The sequence below is a fragment of the Neolamprologus brichardi genome, chromosome 9 (genome assembly GCF_056152115.1).
Source record: "Neolamprologus brichardi isolate AB-2024 chromosome 9, ASM5615211v1, whole genome shotgun sequence".
NCBI classification, from domain to species: Eukaryota; Metazoa; Chordata; class Actinopteri; order Cichliformes; family Cichlidae; genus Neolamprologus; species Neolamprologus brichardi.
In genome coordinates, this window is record NC_142112.1 from 27,470,403 (window position 1) to 27,492,894 (window position 22,492).

Consider the following 22,492-nt stretch of genomic DNA (forward strand, 5'->3'; position numbering starts at 1 on the left):
AGGGCCAGGTGATTATTTGTTATTTCCAAATGAGATGAGGGAGGATGAGGGGAACAGATCTGAAGGTTTTGGGGCTTTTTTTATTTAGGGTTTCATTTTGCTGCTTGGACAGCGGCTCATTGATTTTCTTTTTTGAATCGGCGTAGTCAGCGGGATGTTGAAAAGACGCAACCACAAGTAAAACTGAAGGAGGCAGCAGAAACACCATGCTGCCACAGGTGAGAGTCCGTGCCGGCTGTGGTTTGCATCCCGTGCTCTCGGTTTTCGGCCCCGTGCCACGCCACGTCCTGGCCAGCACACAGAGGGCTTTGCAGATCTGGAGACTGAGAGGTTAGGTCTTATCCCCTGACATAGCCCAGACGGGGAGATAGCTGCAGGCACGGCTGGGGCGCCACTACACAATAATGAGTCAGGCACGGGGAATGTCTGCCACACTCCTCCGTCAGCTTGGCACCTCGGCCCGGTGAAAGGGAGCGAGATGGAGATAGAGGAGGAATGAGAAGCACAATGAAGGCAGCCTTTTAGAAAGAAACGTGAACGAAGAGGGAGGGAGGAACCGTAGGAGCATGTGTGCCCAGCTTGGTGAGCAGCAGCCCTTGATGCTCCGAGGACTTTCATCAGTATGGTAATGCCTGAGACTCCTGGCTGCTTGGCTGCACGGCCTGCATCTAATTTTGATCCCCTGGTGTCACAAGGCTGGTGTGGACCACCACGATAATGAGAGACTGTGGAGCAGTGGTGGAGTGCATTCAGGATAGTTGTGCTTTGTTTGAATATTTCATTGTCATGCCACTCCTTAATTCAAATTCAATGGGGATAATGAACTTCAGCTTCAGTTCGTTTGCAAAAGAAAAGCTTATAAAACACATTAAGTACTCTAAAAAGATGCCAACTTTATGTACAAATACAGTCAGATAATAAAAAATTGTACTTGCTAATTTTCATATAAAAGAGCCCTATAGTGCACAAACCTTTTAAAAATGTAAAATACTTTTTAAATAATTTAGAGGTTCAGACAGTTAGGATGTGTGCTCTGTGTATGTTACATTTGCAAAGCCAAATTTAACATCATTACTCAAGGTGATGTAATAGTCAAAGTTCAGACCCCAAGTTGGCTGAAATGTCCTGGAGGGATGCTAAGAGACCTGTGCATAATCAAATGCCCGCATTAAAATGAAGCAACACTGTAAAGAGGAGTGGCCCAAAATTCAACCACAAGGATATGATGGACTGATAACGTTATATAGAAAACAGTTACTTCAAATTATCGCTGCTAACATTGATTCTACAAGATACTGACTTATGGGATGTACTTAGTTTTTCACACATTGCTTCTCCATTTTGGGTTTTTGTTAAATAAATAATTAAAAGGTATCACAGGTGTGTTGGTCATCTAAGGTTGTATTTTTTCAATCTTAAGAACTGATAAAGACCAGATGATTGTCCTGATACTTAAAGCCTTAGAATGACCGTGCATTAGCATTAGCTGCAAGTGAGCTCACTCTCTTAGCTAACTAGCTTCAGTGCTGTTTTTCATAATCTGGTAACTTCATTTCTTTCCCACCTATTCTTATCTTCATTTGTGTGTTTTTTTTTTTTATCACTTTATATGATAAGCTGCAGTATTGTTTTACGCTAGCAGTTAGCTGTATTTTCTGGAGGCTTTCTTTAAAGTTCTCATTTTTGTAGTGTTGTTTTATGCTAGCAGTTAGCCATATAGCCATATTTTCTCCATATTTAAAGTTAGAGTGGAATACTATGGGTTTTTTTCTCTAACCTTAAAGCTGCTTAAAGGTTAAATTACAGGATACTGAATGTAAGGGGCTAAAGTAGACAACAGACCCCCTACCAGCACCCGCACCAGAATAGACAGCTTATCAGCTTAAGTTCTTTAGTGCTATTTAGATATGCAAAGAAAATCTTACTTCTTAATCCAGGGTGTGAAACATTATCTGATTTTAACCTAAGCCTTTCCTCCCTCTGAGCAGATCCGTGAGCTGGTCCCTGAGTCTCAGGCCTACATGGACCTGCTTGCATTTGAGCGCAAGCTGGACCAGACCATCATGCGCAAACGCGTGGACATCCAGGAGGCCCTGAAGAGGCCAATGAAGGTATCGAAAAGAAATCAGGACTCGTGACAAACAAGAAAATGCTGTTTAAGGATAGTTTTGCAGTTCAAAGACGAACAGACAGAGATCTCCCTTTAAACTGTGTTATTGTCGTGCCCTTGTCCCAGCAGCAGAAGCGTAAACTGAGGCTTTACATTTCCAACACCTTCAACCCTGCCAGACCTGACGCAGATGACTCTGATGGCAGCATTGCGTCATGGGAACTGCGAGTAGAAGGGAAGTTGCTGGATGATGTGAGTTTGTTTTATTCATAGTCATGCATGGGTTTAGTTTTAATACAGTCCTTTCTTATAAAGGAAAATAACTGAATACTGAGCCTTCACGGCTGGGTGTAGATGAATTTAGCATGAGTCAAATAACTGCTTGTCCTCTAAAATAATAACACATCTAAATCATCCCGGTTGGTATTAAAGTGTGCCGCTCTTTGATCTCGGAGTTGCTCTTGGTTGTCTTCGGCTCGGTAATGATGCGCTCAAACGACTACGGACAGAAAAGTATCGTCTGGCTCAGAATATGAAATGAACGACTGATGTTGAGAAGAGCGTCTTGAGGGACTGCGAGTGTCTTAAAAGCAGAAGGATTTTGCATTTTTCTTGTGCCGCGAGCTTGACTGCAAAAAGCTCTGATGTTCTCAGAGCAGCGGCACAAAGCATTTAGGTTTCACAGACCACAAATATTTCTGGTTGAGCTCGGAGGAAGTGGACTCTGAGAATGTCTTGCATCTTCTTTTTTTTTCTGATCTCACCCCGCCTCTCGTGGGTTTTTGATGAGTAATGTTGCTATAAGCAAAGACATGGCAACAGTAGTTTGCGTTTTTGAATCTGCTTATGAGTGTTTCATGCATATGTGTGACTGATTATGGGTCTTAACCGACGTCTTTCTGATTGCTATCTGTTTGCTCTGCAGCCGGGGAAGCAGAAGAAGAAATTCTCTTCGTTTTTCAAGAGCCTGGTGATCGAGCTGGATAAAGACCTGTACGGTCCCGACAACCACCTGGTCGAGGTCAGCTCAAAACACAGAGGAGGAACCACACACTCACCTGCGGAATTTGCATTGATCTCAGAAATCATCAGTGATTTTTCAGATCAATAAATGGATGAACAGCAGCTTTAATTTTACACTTTTACCTGCACAAAACACGAAAGTAAAAACACACTTTTTGCTCTACTGCAGTGGATTTTAAATGTAACAGATGTTCACCTTCGAAAGGGTCCCCAGTGTCTTTCAAGTGCAAAATACTCAACCTTGCAAACCTGAAAGCTGATTTTCTAAAAGTGTGTGGTGTCCGCTTTCATGTAGAAGTTCACCCTGACATCACATATGTGTTTTCCTTTGGCTTGTATCGAAATGTATCCACCTGCATGGTTTTGGTGTGAGTTTTGTAGTCATATCGAGCTTCACTTGAATATAATGAAACTAGATGGTACTCACCTTGTGGTCATCAAATCACCTAAAAAGTCTATTAGAAAAACTCAGAGTCAGTGCCGGTTTCCAGAAATCACCAGGCAGCGCTCACGGTAACATCGCTGTACCGGTAACATTGTAAAACATATATTAATGATGATAAAATAAACATTGTTACGCCTTTGTTATTATTAGGATTTTTATGTATTTTTTGTAATCACAGGTAGTATTAGTGTCTATTTCAGTGAACTCGAGGTCATAGGTCAAGTCTGTTGAAGTATCCTTGGCTAGGATACTGAACCCTGAGGCCATGTCCACACTAATACGTTTTCGTTTGAAAACGCATCTTTTTCTCTCCGTTTTGGCTGTCCGTCCACACTGAGACGGCGTTTTCGGTCAAGGAAAACGCAGCGTTTTGAAAACGCTCTCCAAAGCGGATACATTTGAAAACGTCGTTTTTGTGTCGCGGTGTGGACAGCAAACCCGGAGCCTTTTCGAAAACTATGACACATTTTAGTCATGTGATGCAGTCATGTGACCAATTAAACTAAGATAGCGAAGGGCATTATAAACGGCAGACAGAAATGAGGCAGGTCGAATCGTCTTGCGTTTCACGCATGCGCAGGACCGGAACTTGAGAGTTTTCGGCCGTTTAAATGTGGACGACTGAAACGATAGTGTGGACGCAGACGAAAACCCAGAAGTTGTTATATTAATGTGTTACATGATTTAGAAAGTTATACAAATGGAATATTTGTTACAAAAAGGAGATAAATGTGTAAAAATGTAACAAAGGCTGTGAAGCAGGTCTTTATGTCTCCGTCCTTGTGACATCAGGGCTGAAACACATGCTGGAGAAAGTGTCTCTGTGCCTGCCTACAAAAGTGTTGCAGAGTTTGTGTGGGAACATTACTGCTGCTGAGTTTTTAAAATACTTTTTTCTGGCACTTTTAAACCACAAGGTAGCGGGCTTTTAGTTCCATTATATTCAAGACAAGGCAGACTTTTCTGCAGCGTAGTGGCTGAACCAAATAATGGACTGAAAACTGGATTTAAAGGTACACAGGATAAAAGTCCACATCTCGGTTTTGTTGATCAGGGTTGCGGTTGCACAGAGGGTCTGAAAAAAATTCAGCAAAGGAGAAAACAGAGGTCAGCGTGTACAACAGAATCACTGAAACTTTTAAGCTTGAGCTGTAAGGTTATGCATACATTCGCTGCGTAATTAGCTGATGGGACACAGGAAGGAAGGAGCAGCAATAAAACAAGAAAAGGAATTTCAAAATAAAGCAGGAAATTAAATTGGTATATAGGTACTTTATTCATGCCACTTTTTTGTCTACAGGAGCAGGATAAAGAATAAAAATTATGCAGAATACTTTTTAAACAACATATTTAAAGTAAAAGTGCCAGAAGCTCAGTGTGAGGGCCTTATACTGTGAGAGAGTGCAAAAATGAAAACATAAAACAGTGATTAAATAACAGAAAATACAAATGAAGACAAAGATGAATACATAATATGTGTGTGGAGGTATCTCCAAAGCTATTGAAGCATATTTCCTCAATGGAAAAACACATTTTTGTGCCATCTGTAAGTGTAAATTTGAGGTTAAGTATCTCAAAATTTCAACGTACTAATTCAAACTTACAGGGAAAGAAGTTGAAAATTTGACTTATAAAGAAGACGCCCGAACATTTTGACTCATAGATGGGGAAAAAGTGTTTTTCAGTGGAGAAAACAAGCTTCCAGACCAATGCTGAGCACCAGAACGGTAAAGACAAACAAACGGCACAAAAGGCCAGAAGAAAAATGTGCACATATGATTTTGGACTAAAACGGCTCCTTTAAGAAAAGCCACTGTTCTTGCACCCACATCGGCCAGACACAGTTCAGTTTTTCACATCCATCTCCCTGGAAAGTAATTTTCCTAACTTTTAAATTTTAAAAGTATTTGCCATGCAAGGATCTACAAGTTTTGCATGCTTTGCTTGATGTTAACACTGCCTGCAGCATTACACACAACCCCCACACACACAGTCCTTACATTTTAAAACGGTCTGTCCCTGCCGCCTGATTTATGGAGTGCATGTGTGCAGCCACTCTGTGGCAGACCAGTCGGATGTTGAACGAATTTGCTTCCTGTCTTAGCTGTTGTTTCTCGCACCCCTTGGCAGACAGCGTGTCACTTAAAACACACAAAAACTAGCATAAGTGCTTCTCTTCAAATGTGTGTGAAGAGTAATTGCAGTCCTTAAAAACGTATGCACTGTTTCGCCGCTGTTACTCGCTGCGTTCAGGTGACCTGCAGCTCACCAAGTAGCTTGTTACCAAAAAGGGGCTTTAAGAAGCCATTTTAGCTTTTTACCCCCAAACAGCACAGCAAGCATCTGTTTATAGCCACAAGGACAAAAATAACAGACATATAATGTACTGACACTTTAATTAAATCCTGCAGATTTTAATTGATTAATTCAATTTGAGCGATGTAATCTGGATAAATGGCAGCAAATCCAAACCAGAAGAAGATATCTGATAACATCTGCTGTGAAAACGTTCAATCTGGTCGTTAAGTGATGACGTGACGAATCCTACTTCCGGGCCTAAAGTAGTCTGCGTTTAATATGGCTTTTGTGTTGTTAACATGTTTAATGTTTTGTATTTTCTTCTATTTAATCTTAAAAAGTTCCTAAAACAGTCAGTGATCACCGTTGACCTCCCTCGGCTTTTATTACCGCTAATCATTTATTTAAGCTCAGTTTTTAAAACCTTAGGATGTAACTACAGCCCAGCCCATGCAGCAGTATATGAATGACTAACCTTGTGTTGTGGATGGATTATCTCAGTTGTTCTCCTGGCTGAAGTTTGGTCCTTTTACAGCATCCTGCCATGCAATTACATTTGTTCCTGACCACCAAGAACACTCACGTTAACTTTTATCGAGTGGAATAAAAGTTAGCTTGTTTATATTATGCTAACATAGCTGTGTCGCTAGCGGTCACGTAGCACATCATTATATACCAGCTAGCCAAACTTCAGTAACCCTACAAACGTCACTGCTGTTTAGTTTTCTGTCTTCATTTATGTTGGAAGTGATAACAGAGCTGTACGTTTTAATTTGTTTCCAAAGCCCGCAGTCAGGACATGCTATTTTGTATTTAGATAGAAGCTAGCGAGCTAACTTCCTGCTAACTTCTAACTCCGTTAAATGTCATAAATTCCGTTTTCATGGATGCCTGGATGTTAAACTCAATTGTTACACCTGGTAGAGCAGAACGCTGATCATTTTATTAAAGATGAAAGACTTTAGACAGTTTTTCAACTCTCAGTAATGCCATAGTGATCGTTTGATATATGGACCTGCAGCGGAGTTTAGGCCCAGACACGGCTAGTGACGTCAGACTTAACGACGGATTAACTGAACCTCCTCAGTCTGCCCTAATACAATCCTTTCTGCTGGAGGCTGTTTGATATGTCATAGCAGAGTAAGCACAGGTGTATTTAATGTGTTATTCACACACACTTTGAGTTATAAAAGGCTAACTAAAAGTGTTGAGCACTGCTATGATGAATCTACGTCAAATGTGGCAGCTACCAAAAATAAACACCTGACTGTGGCGGGTAACACTAGAGACCACAGTGTGTTGTGTGTCTCTACAAAACTTGTAGTAATAACTCAACCCTGTATAGTTATTACAAATCAATCAATCAGTCGGTCAATTGGTGTTGCCCACCTGACAATAACATCAATTTAATGATGAAATGCAAACGTTTACCTTTTTATGATGAGATTTTCCAAGTTAAAGGCCCTCGGAGTTCATGGCATTCTACAACCAACTTTGTGCATCAGTACGGTGGGATACATCATAATTTCAATGCAAAAACTGCACCGATTTAAGATCCCGAAGTCAAATGAACATCACTGAGAGTTAATGTCTATGATGGAGGAGCAGAATCAAGCATTGGTACCCTTGATGTTTGATCTGTTTTCACTGGAGAAAACTTCAAAATTTGCTTTCTGTGCAAACTTTAAAGGGTCATATGATCATGTGGGATAGGTGTCTGATCAATACGAGTGAAATCAAACTAAAGGATAGCAGGCTTTTCTTATAGCCATGATTCCTTGTGTCAAAATAATATTCTAATTCACACTCACAGTGAATTCACTACACAGTGATTTGTAGCTTGGAGGGTTTTTTATTTTATAGGTTAAAGAGCACCTCTAATAAAAACCTAATGATTTTTTGACTTTCTGTAATATAGTTAAGCTGTTAGTGAACCCAGCTCATTTACGCTTAGTAGCTGAAATGAAACCACACAGAAAAGGATGGTCAGTTTGTACCTATGAGGCAACCAGGAAGTCAAGAAATAGTCCAGTGCACAACCTCTGAAAACCACAGCTCAGAGTTTCTTAGCTGCAGCGCAGTGTGTCGATAAAAAAACAGATTTGTTCAGCGTGCTGTCTGACAAAAAAGCGTAAGCTTGGATTATAAACACAAACTTCTTTGGATCCTGTTTTCACAACCGCCTGTAACAATAAATCACTTTTTTTTCATGTGTGCAGCACGTAAGACTTAATTTTAATTTCCTTATGTGGGAAAAATTCAGGGGTTTTTGTCCCTTAAAATGCAATGAAATGCATTCAAAGGATTCCACTAATTACTCCTTTGAAAATGACGGCATTGGAAAGTCAATAAAATGCAACAAATTAGTTTTTCTTTATTCATTTTTTATTGCTTTTTAAGTTGAAGATGTCCGAATGTGCACGCTCTTTAAATTATTGTGGTTTAGTAACAATGCAAATAGATAAATACTCCCTTGTAGCACATTTGTAAATGATGAAACTAGAGCCTGAGGGCACTCTGGTGGGCAAACTATGCAACATCAACACTCAAAACACGGTTGAAGGATGTTTCTCTCGTCTTTTTGGAATTTATGTTATAAATGCTGATACTGATATATCGGCACCTGCCTGATATCGGCCTGCTGATATATCAGTCAGGGTGTAGATCAAATTTCCGATGAAACTCCACAAGGACTACAAGAACCCGTTGATTAATAATGATCACACAGTGCTGTTGCTTCGAGCTAAAGATGGAGAAGTTGCCAGCATCATTAAAGCAGCACATTTGATTGGCTGACAGGCCAGGTCACACCCCCAGGCATGTGTGGCTACACTAAGTGCGGGTTTTCTCTTCATAGCCGAGAGGCTTGCTGGACGAGGGTTTGCGGTAAAAAGTGAGCGATTGCATCGGACGCTATATTTATAGACAGTGAAGTAAAGATAGCAAACACTGCAAAAATTTGAAATCCAAATTAGAAATGGGCTTGGGTTTTTTGTGGTTGGCATCTTTGACCGACTTTTCATGTGCTGGACAACGTATCATTAGATCGGCTTGTTTTTACCTTCATAAGAGGCTTAATGTGAGAAAAGCATCAGTCTAACTCTTGGCAAGACTGCTAATTCAAAGCTGAGGCAGTTTTCTGAAGTGAACTCTAATGCTGTTTAATCTTCTCACCCAGTTTGGACAACATTCACAGCAGAACAAAGGAAGGTCTTTGCTGTCTTTTGAAGTGTCATCCATTAGTCTTGGAAGCTCCACTGATTTGTGTGAGGCTTTTGTATGCGTAGCAGAAATCATTGAACCTTCCCCGTTCAGCCGTGCAGTCAGGGTCAGTGACGACCTCTTGGTCGTGCAGTCCAGAGATGTTCAGTGAAAATTTTTATCTTGTCACGTCTGGTTAAATCTCGAGGTACAATAACCCCAGCTGACCTGCTGCGTTTCATATTCCCGTTGGGTGCATTCAAACTAAAACAGAGTGGCAGAGTGGATTGCCCTCTCTCTTCTTCTTTTCTGTAACAGCAGAAAGGAGATGGGTTTTTAAAATTTCCAACACACAAGGTTGTTTAAACATGCGAGAAAACAACTGCTTACTTATTAAAAACAACCATTAGCTGCCCTTCACTTTGTGTCCTCACATAATGTGCTGACTTAAAAAAAAAACACTTCAGGACTTTCAAAGTGAAAATTATGACTTCTCAAGGTCCCTCTTTTTAAGAGGGTGTTTTACCCAGGCGCCCAGGTGCTTCTGTTTGAATGACTTTCCATCAAAAGAATTTTGTTTCTACCTTGAGGTACAATAAGCACGTAATGTGTTCTGAATCAGCCATTGGTTGCAGGAAAACATCACTTTGGATTGCTTGCCAGGGTACCGCAAGACTGAGTGTTAAAGTGTTTTTCTTTTCCCTTTCTGAGTGGTTAAAGTAAAACAGAGATGTAAATACCATCAGAGGTTAGATGCTGAAGAGCTTCTGAAATGCAAAAACGACTTAAAGACAGAATAATATTGGGATAGTTGCATGTGACCAGGTGCTTATGGAATTTTTCTGCTAGCGATAGATGTTACTATGTCTCTAGAGATTGATAATATTCACCCTTTCTGTCTTGTGCGTAGTTAGTTTGCAGATATTTAAGCTAACCTACTAACCTACTAAGTTAGTGCTTCTGTTTTTTAAAAAAAAAAAACTAAAAAAAACCCAAAACGTGCTGTTAGATGACCTAAACGCTGAAAACATCCTTGTTTTCTGCACATTTGCATTTGGGCCCCAATTGCATGCACCCACGCAGGGCCGACAGCAGTTTTGCCCTTGGGGGCCCCGAAATGAGTTTTCTATGGGCAAACCCAGTGTGCACTACCCATAGAAAACTCATATGGACGCCCGTGTATGCTAGCCCATGTGGGACCCACGGCATAGCTTTGCCTTTTTGGACCCCCAAGAGGGAAATCTGTGGCCTGGCCAAAGAAAACCCTCCACTCCACTATCAGCGTCGATGAGTTGCAAAAAAAAATAAATTCACCTTTACCTTGTTGTGAGGGGGAAACTGTCTATAGAGGTCAAATCAGTAAACATGGAAACGTGTTTATTTCTTCTGTGGCGCAAGAAACTTTTGGAAACACCCTCAAGTGGTCACTAGAGGAACTGCAGTTTATGGCTCTTCAGTTTTCAGTTTTCACTACCCCACAAAATCATGACTGAGGATGTGGCTTACAAGAGCTGTGGCTCAGGTAGAGTATGTCTGCTAATCTGAGGGTTGGTGGTTCGGTCCTCAGCTCCTCTAGTAAAACCATCCGTGGGCAAGATACTGAACCCCAGGTTGCCCCTGATACATTCATCGGTATGTGCAGGTTACAGTAAAAGTGCTTATGTGTAATTTTCATAACATTTAATTCATTTAAATAGATTTAAAGGTCATCAGGTGATCTCCAGCCTTACTGCAGCACAGCTCGTGCCCTCTCTTAAACCAAAGCCAACGAGAGATTCTTTCCACCGCTTCTCACAGCCACCCTTTAACGATTTTCATGAAATCTGGATCATTCCTTGGCATTGCACATGTTAAAAGTATAAACTACATTATTTTCATTTCTTATGCCTACAAAAATCTGCTATTGTTATTTCAACTTCATGATGGCTCTATAGTAGAAGTCGGAGGAATACTTCAGTCGTCTGGTAGTTATGACCTTGTGTTGGGAAATATGTGTTATAATAGCTGAAAAAATTGTGAAACGAGCATCAAATGAAGTAGAAAAATAACAAAATGATTTATAAACCAGCTGAGTTTGGTTTGGTCAGACTGTGGCCTTCTCTTTGCTCTTTCAGTGGCACCGCACGCCCACCACCCAGGAGACGGATGGCTTCCAGGTGAAGCGGCCAGGAGACGTGAGCGTGCGCTGCACTCTGCTGCTGATGCTGGAATACCAGGTGAGGGCGGCACGCCGTCTCGCTTCAATGCCCATAAATAGTCCGTTACTACGCCGTGACTAATCCGTGCCTTGAAATCAGCTGTTGTAGTGACAACCTGCAGGCCTCACGTTGCCGATAAACACCGGCCTGCACAAACATTACAGTCCATGTAAGACGCCATTTAAACCTGACATCTGTTTCCAAGCCGGGGAAATACGATAAGGGTGAATGATGTGATGGAGCTGATGTAAAGCCTCTGACGTGGGTGGCTGTAGAAAGTGCTGTAATGTGATTATGTTGTCTCCGCAGCCTCCCCAGTTTAAGCTGGACCCTCGCCTGGCTCGCCTGCTCGGTATTCACACTCAGACTCGCTCCTGCATCATCCAGGCCCTCTGGCAGTACGTGAAGACCAACAAGCTGCAGGACTCGCATGACAAGGAGTACATCAACTGTGACAAGTATTTCCAACAGGTGTGGACTCCTGCTGTTGCTGAAAATATGATTTCACCAGGGCAAGATGAGCAGTATGTATATAAACTCCACCAAAGCAGGAGTCTTATCTTACAGTTTTAAGGAAAGGGATTTGGATCAGCACCATAATTGAACTGCTTCCTCCTCTGCCTGTGCTCTCATAGTTTCATAAAATCTGTCTCAGTAGCTTCTGGGTAGTCAAACAGCAGTGATCACATACCTCCACCTCAGCTCTCGCTTTGGCAGAGGAACAAATGAGCGCTCCATATTTTTATTCTTAGATATTACGAAAGTAGCTTTTCCATGTGTTCCCCTTTCTCTGACATTATGTTTAGTGTTAGCTTTCATGTCTCTGTCATAAGTAGGGTTATTCTGGTTTGCTTTTAAAGCTAGTTTTCCTCATGTGTCTTATGTTGCTTTTACTTCCTGTTCCTGTTTTACTTCTGGTTTTCCTTTTTTTCCCTTTTGTGGGATCATGTGTTTTCCAACCATGCATTCCTGCGCTTTGTTTTATGGTTTGAGCTTTTTTCCCAGTTGTTCTGGACTAACTCTAGACTTTGGATTTGTTGGTTCTTTTAATAAGGCTCATATTTAGTCTGTTCCATGTTAGCTCTATGTCTGTCGGTGGAGTATCACGAGCTATGACATCATACAGAACCAAGAGTAGAAAAAAGTAGTAGCTTTGTTGCAAAGTGGAAAAATTTAGGAACCACAGCATTAACATCAGCACAAAAACTGTGTGCCAAGCGCTTCATGGCATAGGTTTTCCTGCCCTCTTCATGTATGTTCTACTGTTTTTTTCTGGCAGCCTGATTTCAACTTAGTAACTCAACATTTCAAGTTACTTCCTCAATTTCATGTTATTTTCTTATAGGTTTGTAATAGTAACCCCGAATTTTCCCTTCTGGTTGGCATAAAACTTTCAAAACAAGGTTCCACACCTCCTGGGTCTAGATTAACTCTATTATGGACACAGAAAGCTGGAGACCCAGTAGCCGACTAATAAATCAATTAAGCTTCGGTGAAGGGAAATCTTATTGTTTCACCTCACCTACATATTTTGGACAACTCTGTGCTTCCAGCTTTGTGGGAACAGTTTGAGAAAGGTCCCTGTCTGTTCCAGCATCACCGAGACGGTGCACAAAGTCCGTAAAGGTACAGTTGGATGTTTGGTGTAGAAATACTTGACTGGCCTGCACAGAGCCCACCTTTGAGATGAATTAGAATGGAGTCTGGAAGCCAGGCTCTCTGGTCCAACACCACTGTCTGACCTCACAAATGCTCTTCTGGATGAAATTTCCACCGGCTTCCTAAAAGAGTGGACACATGTATTGACAGATATAGCTGCAAAGGGAGCACCAATTTAGAGCGAGATGTCATAAAAGCTCCTGTATGTGTAATGTGTAGGTGGCCCAACGCTTCGGTCTGTCTCGTGTATGTCAGAAAATAAGGAAGAAGCATAACCGGTTCACTTTAAAAGGAAAGTTATTTTTATTTTTTAGATTTTTGACTGCCCTCGGCTGAAGTTCTCTGAGATCCCTCAGCGCCTCACCAACCTCCTCCTGCCCCCTGACCCCATCGTCATCAACCACGTTATCAGGTAGATTTTCCCCCTTTAATGCACACAGAGGACTCTCCTGTATGAAATATGCATCACAGAAGATAAATAACGCAACCAAGTACTAACTGAGAAGCGTCTTTACACCAGGCTTTGCATATTTACCCTTGCATTAGTACAGGAAAGGTGCTATTTAAAGAGATATTAAATTCAAATAGCTTTATAGCATGAAAATGTGTTTACCTTGAAACCTTCTACTGGCTTTTTCATTATAAATAAATTAAGCACGGCATCATTTACCATTTTTTAAAAAAGAACATTTTAAGGCCAAACAATGTTGAACCATTACTGGGTGAGTTCACACCAGAGTAATGGGATGTGTGATGCAAGCTTATTATGGGAGGTTATTGTTTTCTACACAAAAGAAAACAAATAAGAAAATAAACTCTTAATTTGGGAAATGTGTTGAACGGACTTGAGGACTCCCAAGTGGATTTATTGAAAGCTTCCTCTTTAAAGATGTGTCTCGCTTCACATTTTCTTTCAGCGTGGATCCCAACGACCAGAAGAAGACGGCCTGCTACGACATTGACGTGGAGGTGGACGACCCCCTGAAGAGCCAGATGAGCAGCTTCCTCCTCTCCACCGCCAACCAGCAGGAAATTGCCTCACTCGACAACAAGGTGAGATCACCATCGTCGCAGAATGCTCTTTCTCTGTATAGCACACGTCTTCTTTCGTGTTACACACTGTGTGGTTGAAGTTTGGGAATAATTCACTTTTAAGCTACATTATTCACAAAGAGAACAGTTTTATTGTTGCAGTAGTTTGTTTGCTGTGGACTTCTCACCCAGCTGTGATAAGCACGAAGGCTGTTATTTTTCGCTGACAGATTTTAACTTTATAGCCGACATTGTTGTTGGAGCTGAGCAGGAAGGAAGGGTGGGACAAATAACCAGAAGTACACGTGACAGAAAACACTGCTGCTCGAGACCCAGTTTTCTTTGTCTTTTACAATATTTTGTCCAGCTTAAAGCCATTTTATATATTACTGTGCAAAAGCCTTGAGCTCTCGTTTCCTTTATTTTGAAAAATGGAAATTTGTGCAAGGATTTATTGAAACGTGCAAACACTTTTTTATTCCTACAGCTTCTTCTTTTGTCCTCCACTTGTCCAGTTTCTTAAATTTTCTTCAAGTTTTCAGCTAATCCTATTTTATGCCTGTCAAACTGTGGTATCTCTGGCATTTTCGTAGATGCAGCTCAAGAAATGAAAACAAAATATGTCTTTTTATGACAAGCGCTCATTTAAAACGGACTTTTTGCTCAGTTGTCTGTTATGGGTAGACACAACATTAGTAAATTTTGGTGCCTTTTTGTGCTTGAATGGTTCATAAGTCGGTGTTAAGTGGCTGAACGAGGGAAAAGAAATTTCTATGAAAAAGCTCAGGTACAAGAACTGGACTGAAACTGGGTGAAATGGCAGTAAATGCCCCAAGAAAACCTTTGAAAGACTTGAATGGTAAATGGCCTGTATTTGTGTAGCGCTTTACTAGTCCCTAAGGATCCCAAAGCGCTTTACGCATCCAGTCATTCACCCATTCACACACTGGTGATGGCAAGCTACATTGTAGCCACAGCCACCCTGGGGCGCACTGACAGAGGCGAGGCTGCTGAACAATGGCGCCACCGGTCCCTCTGACCACCACCAGTAGGAAACGGGTGAAGTGTCTTGCCCAAGGACACAACGACCGAGACTGTCCAAGCCGGGGCTCGAACCGGCAACCTTCCGATTACAAGGCGAACTCCCAACTCTTGAGCCACGATCGCCCAGTAACCACGATCGCCCTTGAAAGCTGGAGAGCTTTTCCTCGAGACTACTTTAAACATTATAAGAAAGTCTGGGTCCTTAGAAGTAAAGTACCAAGAAATTATAGGTGAGTCAAGTCTTTTGCACAGTTGTTGTTTCTTAATAATAGCAGAGAACCTATTTCTGAACTTCTGAGAATACTCTTGATGCAAGTCTTGCAAACAGCATTTCCATTAACACAGTTGATTTCTTGTGTTCAAGCTTCCTCCCACAGTCCAAACTTTAGGTTAAATGATATTTCTAAACTGGCCATGTGGATTGGTCACCTGTCCACGGTGTATCTAACTTCCTGCTCAGTGACAGCTGTTACGATACTCTCCCGCTCCTCAGCGACCCAAGGACAAGCTGTTAAGGAGATGGATGGATGGGTGGATAGATGGATCAATTTCTGTGTTCACCTAATTATATTCGCCATTTTTCTAATACCAAGTAGAGTGTCAAAAGACATACCAGTGAGAGAATTATCAAATACAGGCCCGAGTCAGCACGAGTCGGTATGTTTTTATGTAAAATAATCAATTAAAGTGACCTGTAAAAGCACTGAAGGATGGATAATCATGAATAATGAGTTAACTCCCTGGTGTCACATGTTTCTGTAGCAGGAAGAAAATATAAATATTTACAACCTTGATATTAAAATTCAACACTTTTATCAACATTTAAAACCTGCTTTGTTTTCAGAGTTATGGTTCTCATTTTACCTTACTTAACATTTTGACCTTTAAAGCGTAAAAATACTCTCACGTTTCTCTGTGATGGCTCGAAAGCTAACGATAACTCCTAACTCCAAACATGAGCAACAATAAATTTGGGGAAACGAATAAAAAAAAGGTGCTTAAGGTGAAGGTGCTTAAATCTTCATTCTTCCTAATGAGCAGCAGGGGGCGACTCCTCTGGCTGCACAAAATAGTCAAATTGCAGAGAAGTTAGTGTTATTTCCCACTTGATCTGTGGTCTCAGTAAACACCTTCCACACAAGTTCATGGGCTCAATCGCAGGTTGCAGACCAGATTGAACTTGGTGTGGTTTTATTTTGAAAAACTACGGTCCCCGTCAGAGTGAAACGACGACTAACTTGGGACCCTGTGAGTCCAGAGCGTACAGTTTTCGCAAAGATGGTTAACGCTAGGAACACTCAACTTGAGACTTAACAAATGAACACTACCTCCATCCTTTATATACAGTCTGTATTTTTTCTTACATCACGAGCCAAAAATCTCCTCCTTAGTAGCACCTTCATACACCAAAGTACCTTTAAACTCACCAGAAATTTGGTTAAAATAGTGAATTTTAAAAAGATAAGAAAATGTGTAAAATCCTTCGCCTTTATCAGGTGTTTAGATTCCCTCGGTTTATATTTGATCAATAAAATTCAAGAAAACTTGTAATACAAGAGAATACCTGTCAGCATGTCAGGAGTGAGTTGAGGCAGGTCAGTGAAAATTTACCCTACTCACTTTTCCAGGTGGGTTAGACTTCGGGATCTTTATATGCAGAGCCTGCCACGACAGAAACAAATGCTGGGATTTTGTTCCCTCCCACTCTTTGTCATGGTCAGATTTTTTTTTCTCAGGCAAACTTATTTGTTCTCAACTTTCCCCCACATTGTATGGTCCTTCGCATTTATTCCCAGGACTTTGCTGTCATCTGTGAGTTCTTGCAACAAGGAGATGATAAATCACTGAAAAATTCAAAAATTGCGACAAAAAAAGTAGCCAGAAACGCACAGGAGGAATTGACTGAATAAGCCAATCACAGTAGAGTACAGGCTCTATAACATTTCCAGCCTACGGCGTAGATTTGACACAGAAGTTTAAGTCTGCTGTTAGCCTCTGTGCTGCTGAGGTCGGCAGCTTCGGATCAGAAGTCCTCCTCCCACTGTTACATAAAGTCAGTTTTCCTGAGATATTTTGCTTTTCCTGCTAGATATTGTATCATTTTCACAGGATAATTGCAGCGTCAAATGAACAAACAGCAACAGCGCTGTGACGTGTCATGTGTGTGTTTCCGTTCAGATCCATGAGACCATCGAGTCCATCAATCAGCTGAAGATCCAGAGGGACTTCATGCTGAGTTTCTCCAGAGATCCCAAGGGCTACATCCAGGACTGGCTCAAATCCCAGAGCCGAGACTTTAAGGTTGCACACTTCTTTTTACATCTATCAAGCCTGCATGTTAGCCGACAGACGTCCTGTGGATGTTGAATGAAAGTGGAAAATAAAAAGCAGAAGAATTCATTAATGTAAATTAAAGAAACTAAAGGGGGCGGGGGGTCATTTAATAGTGATGATTTCTCTTTGGCTGACATTTTAATGGCACTAATGGGTATTCATTTGCTTTATTCAATTAATAACTATAATTACTGTTTAGCAATAAATGCACCAACTAAAAGCCCAAACCCAGCTGGAGTGCCCTCAAGGCTTCAGTTTGGCAGTTTTTGAGATGAACTATCGGGAGAACAAGTGGATCAATCGCTGCCCGCTGCAGACTATATAGATTATTTTGTTAATTAATGCTAAAAATAGACCTGCTTGTAACGGCTTCGTCGTCTCTTCGTCCGCAGTTAATGACAGACGTGGTGGGGAACCCTGAAGAGGAGCGGAGGGCGGCGTTCTACCACGAACCCTGGTCCCAAGAGGCCGTCAGCCGCTATTTCTACTGCAAGGTGACTTGCGGACACCTTTACCTGCAAGCTCTGCTTCCATATGTTCGCATGACAGCAGTCAGATTTACCTCCTTCTGCTCTTCCCCGTGACAGATCCAGCAGAGGAGACAGGAGCTGGAACAGGCCTTAGCGGTCCGCAACACCTAAACAAAAGAGGCCCTCCTGGATTCCTGAGTCTGATTTCAGAGCCGCTCCTGTGTGTGTGTGTGTGTGTGTGTGTATGTGTGTGAGGTCATTGCTGATGTCTGGTGATTCCTTAAACCTCTACAGTCTAAAGGAGGCTTCATCTCAGAGGTGACTAATCAATTTCATAGCTGTGTTTTGAAGTGTAATCAGAGGAGGGATTCACCAGACAGCAGCAGCGTACTGTGGTCCCCCATCTCCTCCACGTCCCGTGTTAGCGCAGGACTGCGAAGGCATCGCGGTTGAAAGCGTGGATTCATCCCCTCGAAGGACGACGGCAGTTTCCTCTCTGTAAATAAACGTCACTAGAAAAGCTCCTTCTCGACCAGCTGCTCGCACGGCACTGTGTTTTCGGATTCTCGTCTCAAGACTGTGCAGTGACAAACGCTCATGACGTAACCCGCTGACACAGTCAGAGCCCCGCGGCTGCTCTGGATGAGTCTTTATTTTGTTTTCGTATTCTTTTTGGAGAGAGTGCTTTTCATTTGTCCTCGTTAGGGGGGAGAGCGTGCTCGAATTGTCGATTAATTACACCAGCAAAGTCGCGACGACAGCGCGACGCACCGGGTGGTTGCACAGGATGCTGCACGTAAACCAGAGGTGTGGATAGAAAAAAAAAAGAATAGAAAAAAAAGACTTCTTTTTACAGTAAATTAACCAAACTGAAGTATTATGACATTATCAGCTCCATCTGTTTATACTGTAGTAAGAACAAGTGTTTCGATGAAGGGAAAAAAAACAAACAGTATTGATCCTGAACATAATAATCATAGAGAAACAGATATGCCTCTAAATGTTCCGTCACTCACTGCCTCTTTGTCGCGTCGTACTTTTTGCCCGTTAGCGTCCCGAAGGTTTTACCAAAGGTTGCAGCGAGAAGAGAGAGCGATCACTGAAACAGACGTTGGCAAAATCCCAGACCTGGGTTTAACAGAAACGGCTGAATAAATCCAAACCTTAATCCTTTCCTTAACTCTTGAACTCTTGCATCAGTGAACTTTTAAGCTCAGCTCTGTGGATTTTTGTCTATTTCTGCATTTTTTTTATGTTACAAACACGCATTAAAAAAAAGAGAGAGAGAAATTAATTTCTTTTCTACAGATGTGAATGTAAATATGTTTTTTTTTTCTTCCCCTTAAGAGGGCCAGCTGTACAGTATATGACAGACTATCTGTGTGTGCGCGTGTGTGTGCGAGCGTGTGTGTGTGTGTTTGTTTTGGAGGATTTCGGGAGGGGGTGTTGCAGTATGGGAGCTCCATGAGTTTTGAGTTAGTAGGGCAGGAATGTTAGTGTTCTTCTGTGTACTATCTTGGGTTCGGGATGATTTATTTTAGGTCCATCCCGTGTGCATCGTGGGAGCTGGAAGCTGCAACAGAGAGAGAGCCCTCCCTCGCTCTGAGACTCAGTAGCTGTAACTCGTGATATAATCTGCACCGTTCTCATGTTACACCTGTTTTGTTTTGTTATTGTTTTTTTAAATGACACATGAGTTGTATGTATATGTTGTAATGTCAGGACGGAGGATTTTCTTCTCTGCAGTTTCTAGATTGGGTGGGTTGGTGGGTGGAGGGGGGGGGGACTTCTTTGCACTGTGCTGTAACTCTTTGTCGGGACTCTCTTCGTCACGGTTGAGACCCCTTTTATCATCCCAGCGTACTCAAAAAGGCGATTGGACGATTTCACGATGACCTATGCATGCTCCATGGACGTTCACTATCACACCTTGCGAGACGGTCTGTGTAAATATGAAAAGCTGGCATACCAGTGTGTGTGTGTGAGTGTGTGTGTGTGACGAGAGCGAGACCCGTCACATTTGTTGAAATGCCTTCTGAAAACCTTTTTTGCCAAAAAAAACTACAAAAAAATCCAACATACCCTACCAGCAACTAACTGTAGGTGTGACTTTTCTGAGCGTGTTTTTGTTACTAGGACTAAATTATATTAACTGCACTCTTTAGAGGAGAAAAAGTAGTCATAGGTAGTATCTCGGTCCCGTGTCTGACCCAGTGATTTTTTTTTTATTTTATTATTATGATTTTGTTTTTCTTTGTATGGATGGCCGAGGCCTTCACGTTGCTGTTCACTAGCACCCTCTTGTGGAGGAATCTACGAGCTGCAGCTCCTCGGCTTCGAGCGGCGTCTGATAAAAGTGTTAACAAACTGCTGTGTCTTCTGTCACTAAACCCTGGTGTACTGTTGACATGTCTGTCTCGATCCGTGCATGTGTTCCCGAAGAGCGGGAGCTGCTCTTTTTCTCTGTTTACACTGTTGTCAGAGGGTCGCCGACAGGAAGGTTATAGTATACATAATGCTGTATATCTGTAAAGAGCAAATCTTGTTTGGTGATTACATACTACAGAAAAAAAAGGGAAAACAGCTGTGACACTGCGAGACAGCCTGGATGTAAATAAAGAAGCGCTTGCCAAAGTTTGTAAATGACATGAGATCTAATGTGTCTTTTTTTTTACAACTTCATTCACACTCAGTTGACACTTAACCTATCATGGATGTCTTTGGACTGAAGGAGGGAGACGGAGTACCGGGAGAGCAGGGAAACTCCACACTGAAAGGTGAAAGGTGGTGGAATCATTCCTCAGAGTTTGGTCCATGGTTACATGACAGCATCACACAGGTGCTGCACAGCCATGATCAGAATCTCCTGTCCCCACCACATCCCTGATCTGGTGACTAGCGCTCATATGAGATGAGTTTAGTATGTGACTCCATAAAGCTCTCAGACTTTAGGGTTTTACTTAAACATTTAATTATAGAAATAGCGTTTTGGAGTTAGAAAAGTCTTCAACTCTGTGGTCCATCTGCAGTTTTTTGGCTCAAAGATAAGTGAAACCCTATTGGTTACACTGCGTAGAAACTCAAAACCAGCTTTTACTATACAACTTGATATTGTTGCATAGATATGAAACCAGTTTCCAAGTGTTTTATATTTACCAGTTTTTGTCTACAGTGTTTCATAGGATTGGATTGGTTGGATTGTCTCTGTGGGAGTTGCAGAAGTTTTGCCATCTCACTTGTCACAAAGGGATTCATTCCTTAATTTGATTCCAACTTTTATTCTTATTTAACCAATTAACACTTTAGCAAACATGTGCTGGTTTTAATAGTTTCACTGGGAGTGACCAGAAGTGTTGGGATTAGAAATAGTTATCATCAGAGGAACAGCTCAGACTGATTGGATTGGAGACAAAGGCTGAGATGTTTTGGGCATGAGGAGAGGGATAGTGGATATATCAGAGAAAGGATGTTGAATATGGAGCTACCAGGTGGGAGGAAAAGAGGAAGACCACAGAGAAAGTTCATGGATGTAGTGAAAGGACATGGAGAGAGCTGGGGGCTACAGTGAGATGGAGGCAGAAGATCTGCCGTGGCGACTCCCAGAGGTAAACATCAGGAAGAAGATGATTAGGCAAAGAGTTTGTATAAAAGAGAAAACTTGCCTTTTAATCGTCTGGACTTTCCTTGAACTTTAATCATTATTATTAACATTTTAAAAAACTAATGGATAAATATGAAGTGACGCAAAGCTGCCACAGCCTGGTGAGGAGGGATGTGACTACATGACAAAGATGGGCTGAGAGGCAAAACAAAACATTGCACCGTAGTCATTTTATTGATGGGTAGAAGACCAAATTTCACCTGAAATTAAAATTTTATTAATTTCCCAGCTTGCAGTTGAAGAAAGTGCCTGCAGCTGGGTTTGTGACTTCTTTTTCAATGATCAGGTTTAGCTGCTGAGTTATTTAAATGTAATTTTTGGCCCTTTGAGCAACTCAAGCTGAGTGCCATTAAGTTCTATTATATTCAATAGAAAGCTGACATCTCTACAGGTGATACATCCAAAATGGAAAGAACTCTAAATTACAGGTCAGAGGAGAAAGGCATGAATTATATGTTAGGGTGAAGTGTCCTTTTAATACTGGCTTAGTGAACAGCAGAGTGGTTCTGTATTGTGTGAGCTGATTTGCTTTTCACCCCTGCAATCAAACACCAGCTAATGCACACATGATCACAGGGAATCCAGTCTCCGTGAGCTCTGTCATTGTAAAGGCCTTTTGAATTTTTCAGTTTTTTCAATTAGCTGCAGAATAAAGTGGGGGTGGGAGTGAGGGAGATTGCACGGCCCTGCCGTACACTCTGGCTTTGTGCCCTGCCTCATTGGTGGGTTTCGTTTCTTCCATGAGCCAGGCGCTCCTCAGAGGTGGCACACAGGCCTTTTATTGTTCACTGGCCTCACCACGAGGAAGCAGGTGGAGGCGCTTCCAACGGGGAGCTGCAGCAGTGGCTGTAATGCTGACTGCAGCTTTGCTCCCGTCTCAGAAAGAGCTCCTTTAACTCTGCTGCTTGTCTGTTCTCCCGAGCCGACAGGAGAAAGGTGAGTGAAGTAAGCCTTTCAGACCATTTAACCACCGCCATGTCAAGGTTAACCACCTCAGCCGCTGCAGACCTCGACCCT

At 41.9% G+C, this 22,492-nt stretch overlaps 1 protein-coding gene across 5 annotated transcripts in view; it reads left to right on the top strand.

The window, feature by feature from the left end:
- The window catches only part of smarcd3b (SWI/SNF related BAF chromatin remodeling complex subunit D3b), a 62,410-nt gene extending 41,950 nt beyond the window's left edge, over positions 1–20,460 (top strand). For 3 of the 5 annotated variants that reach the window (XM_035909661.2, XM_006794995.3, XM_035909662.2), the window contains 10 exons: positions 1,989–2,111; positions 2,237–2,362; positions 3,036–3,131; positions 11,192–11,293; positions 11,585–11,746; positions 13,249–13,346; positions 13,852–13,987; positions 17,189–17,311; positions 17,737–17,838; positions 17,932–20,460. In XM_035909661.2, the coding sequence (XP_035765554.2) occupies positions 1,989–2,111; positions 2,237–2,362; positions 3,036–3,131; positions 11,192–11,293; positions 11,585–11,746; positions 13,249–13,346; positions 13,852–13,987; positions 17,189–17,311; positions 17,737–17,838; positions 17,932–17,985 (1,122 nt within the window). In that variant the 3' untranslated portion in view covers positions 17,986–20,460. The remainder of the gene's footprint in view (positions 1–1,988; positions 2,112–2,236; positions 2,363–3,035; positions 3,132–11,191; positions 11,294–11,584; positions 11,747–13,248; positions 13,347–13,851; positions 13,988–17,188; positions 17,312–17,736; positions 17,839–17,931) is intronic. The other 2 variants (XM_006794996.3, XM_006794997.3) reach the window with 1 other exon arrangement.
- Positions 20,461–22,492: the final 2,032 nt, after the last annotated feature.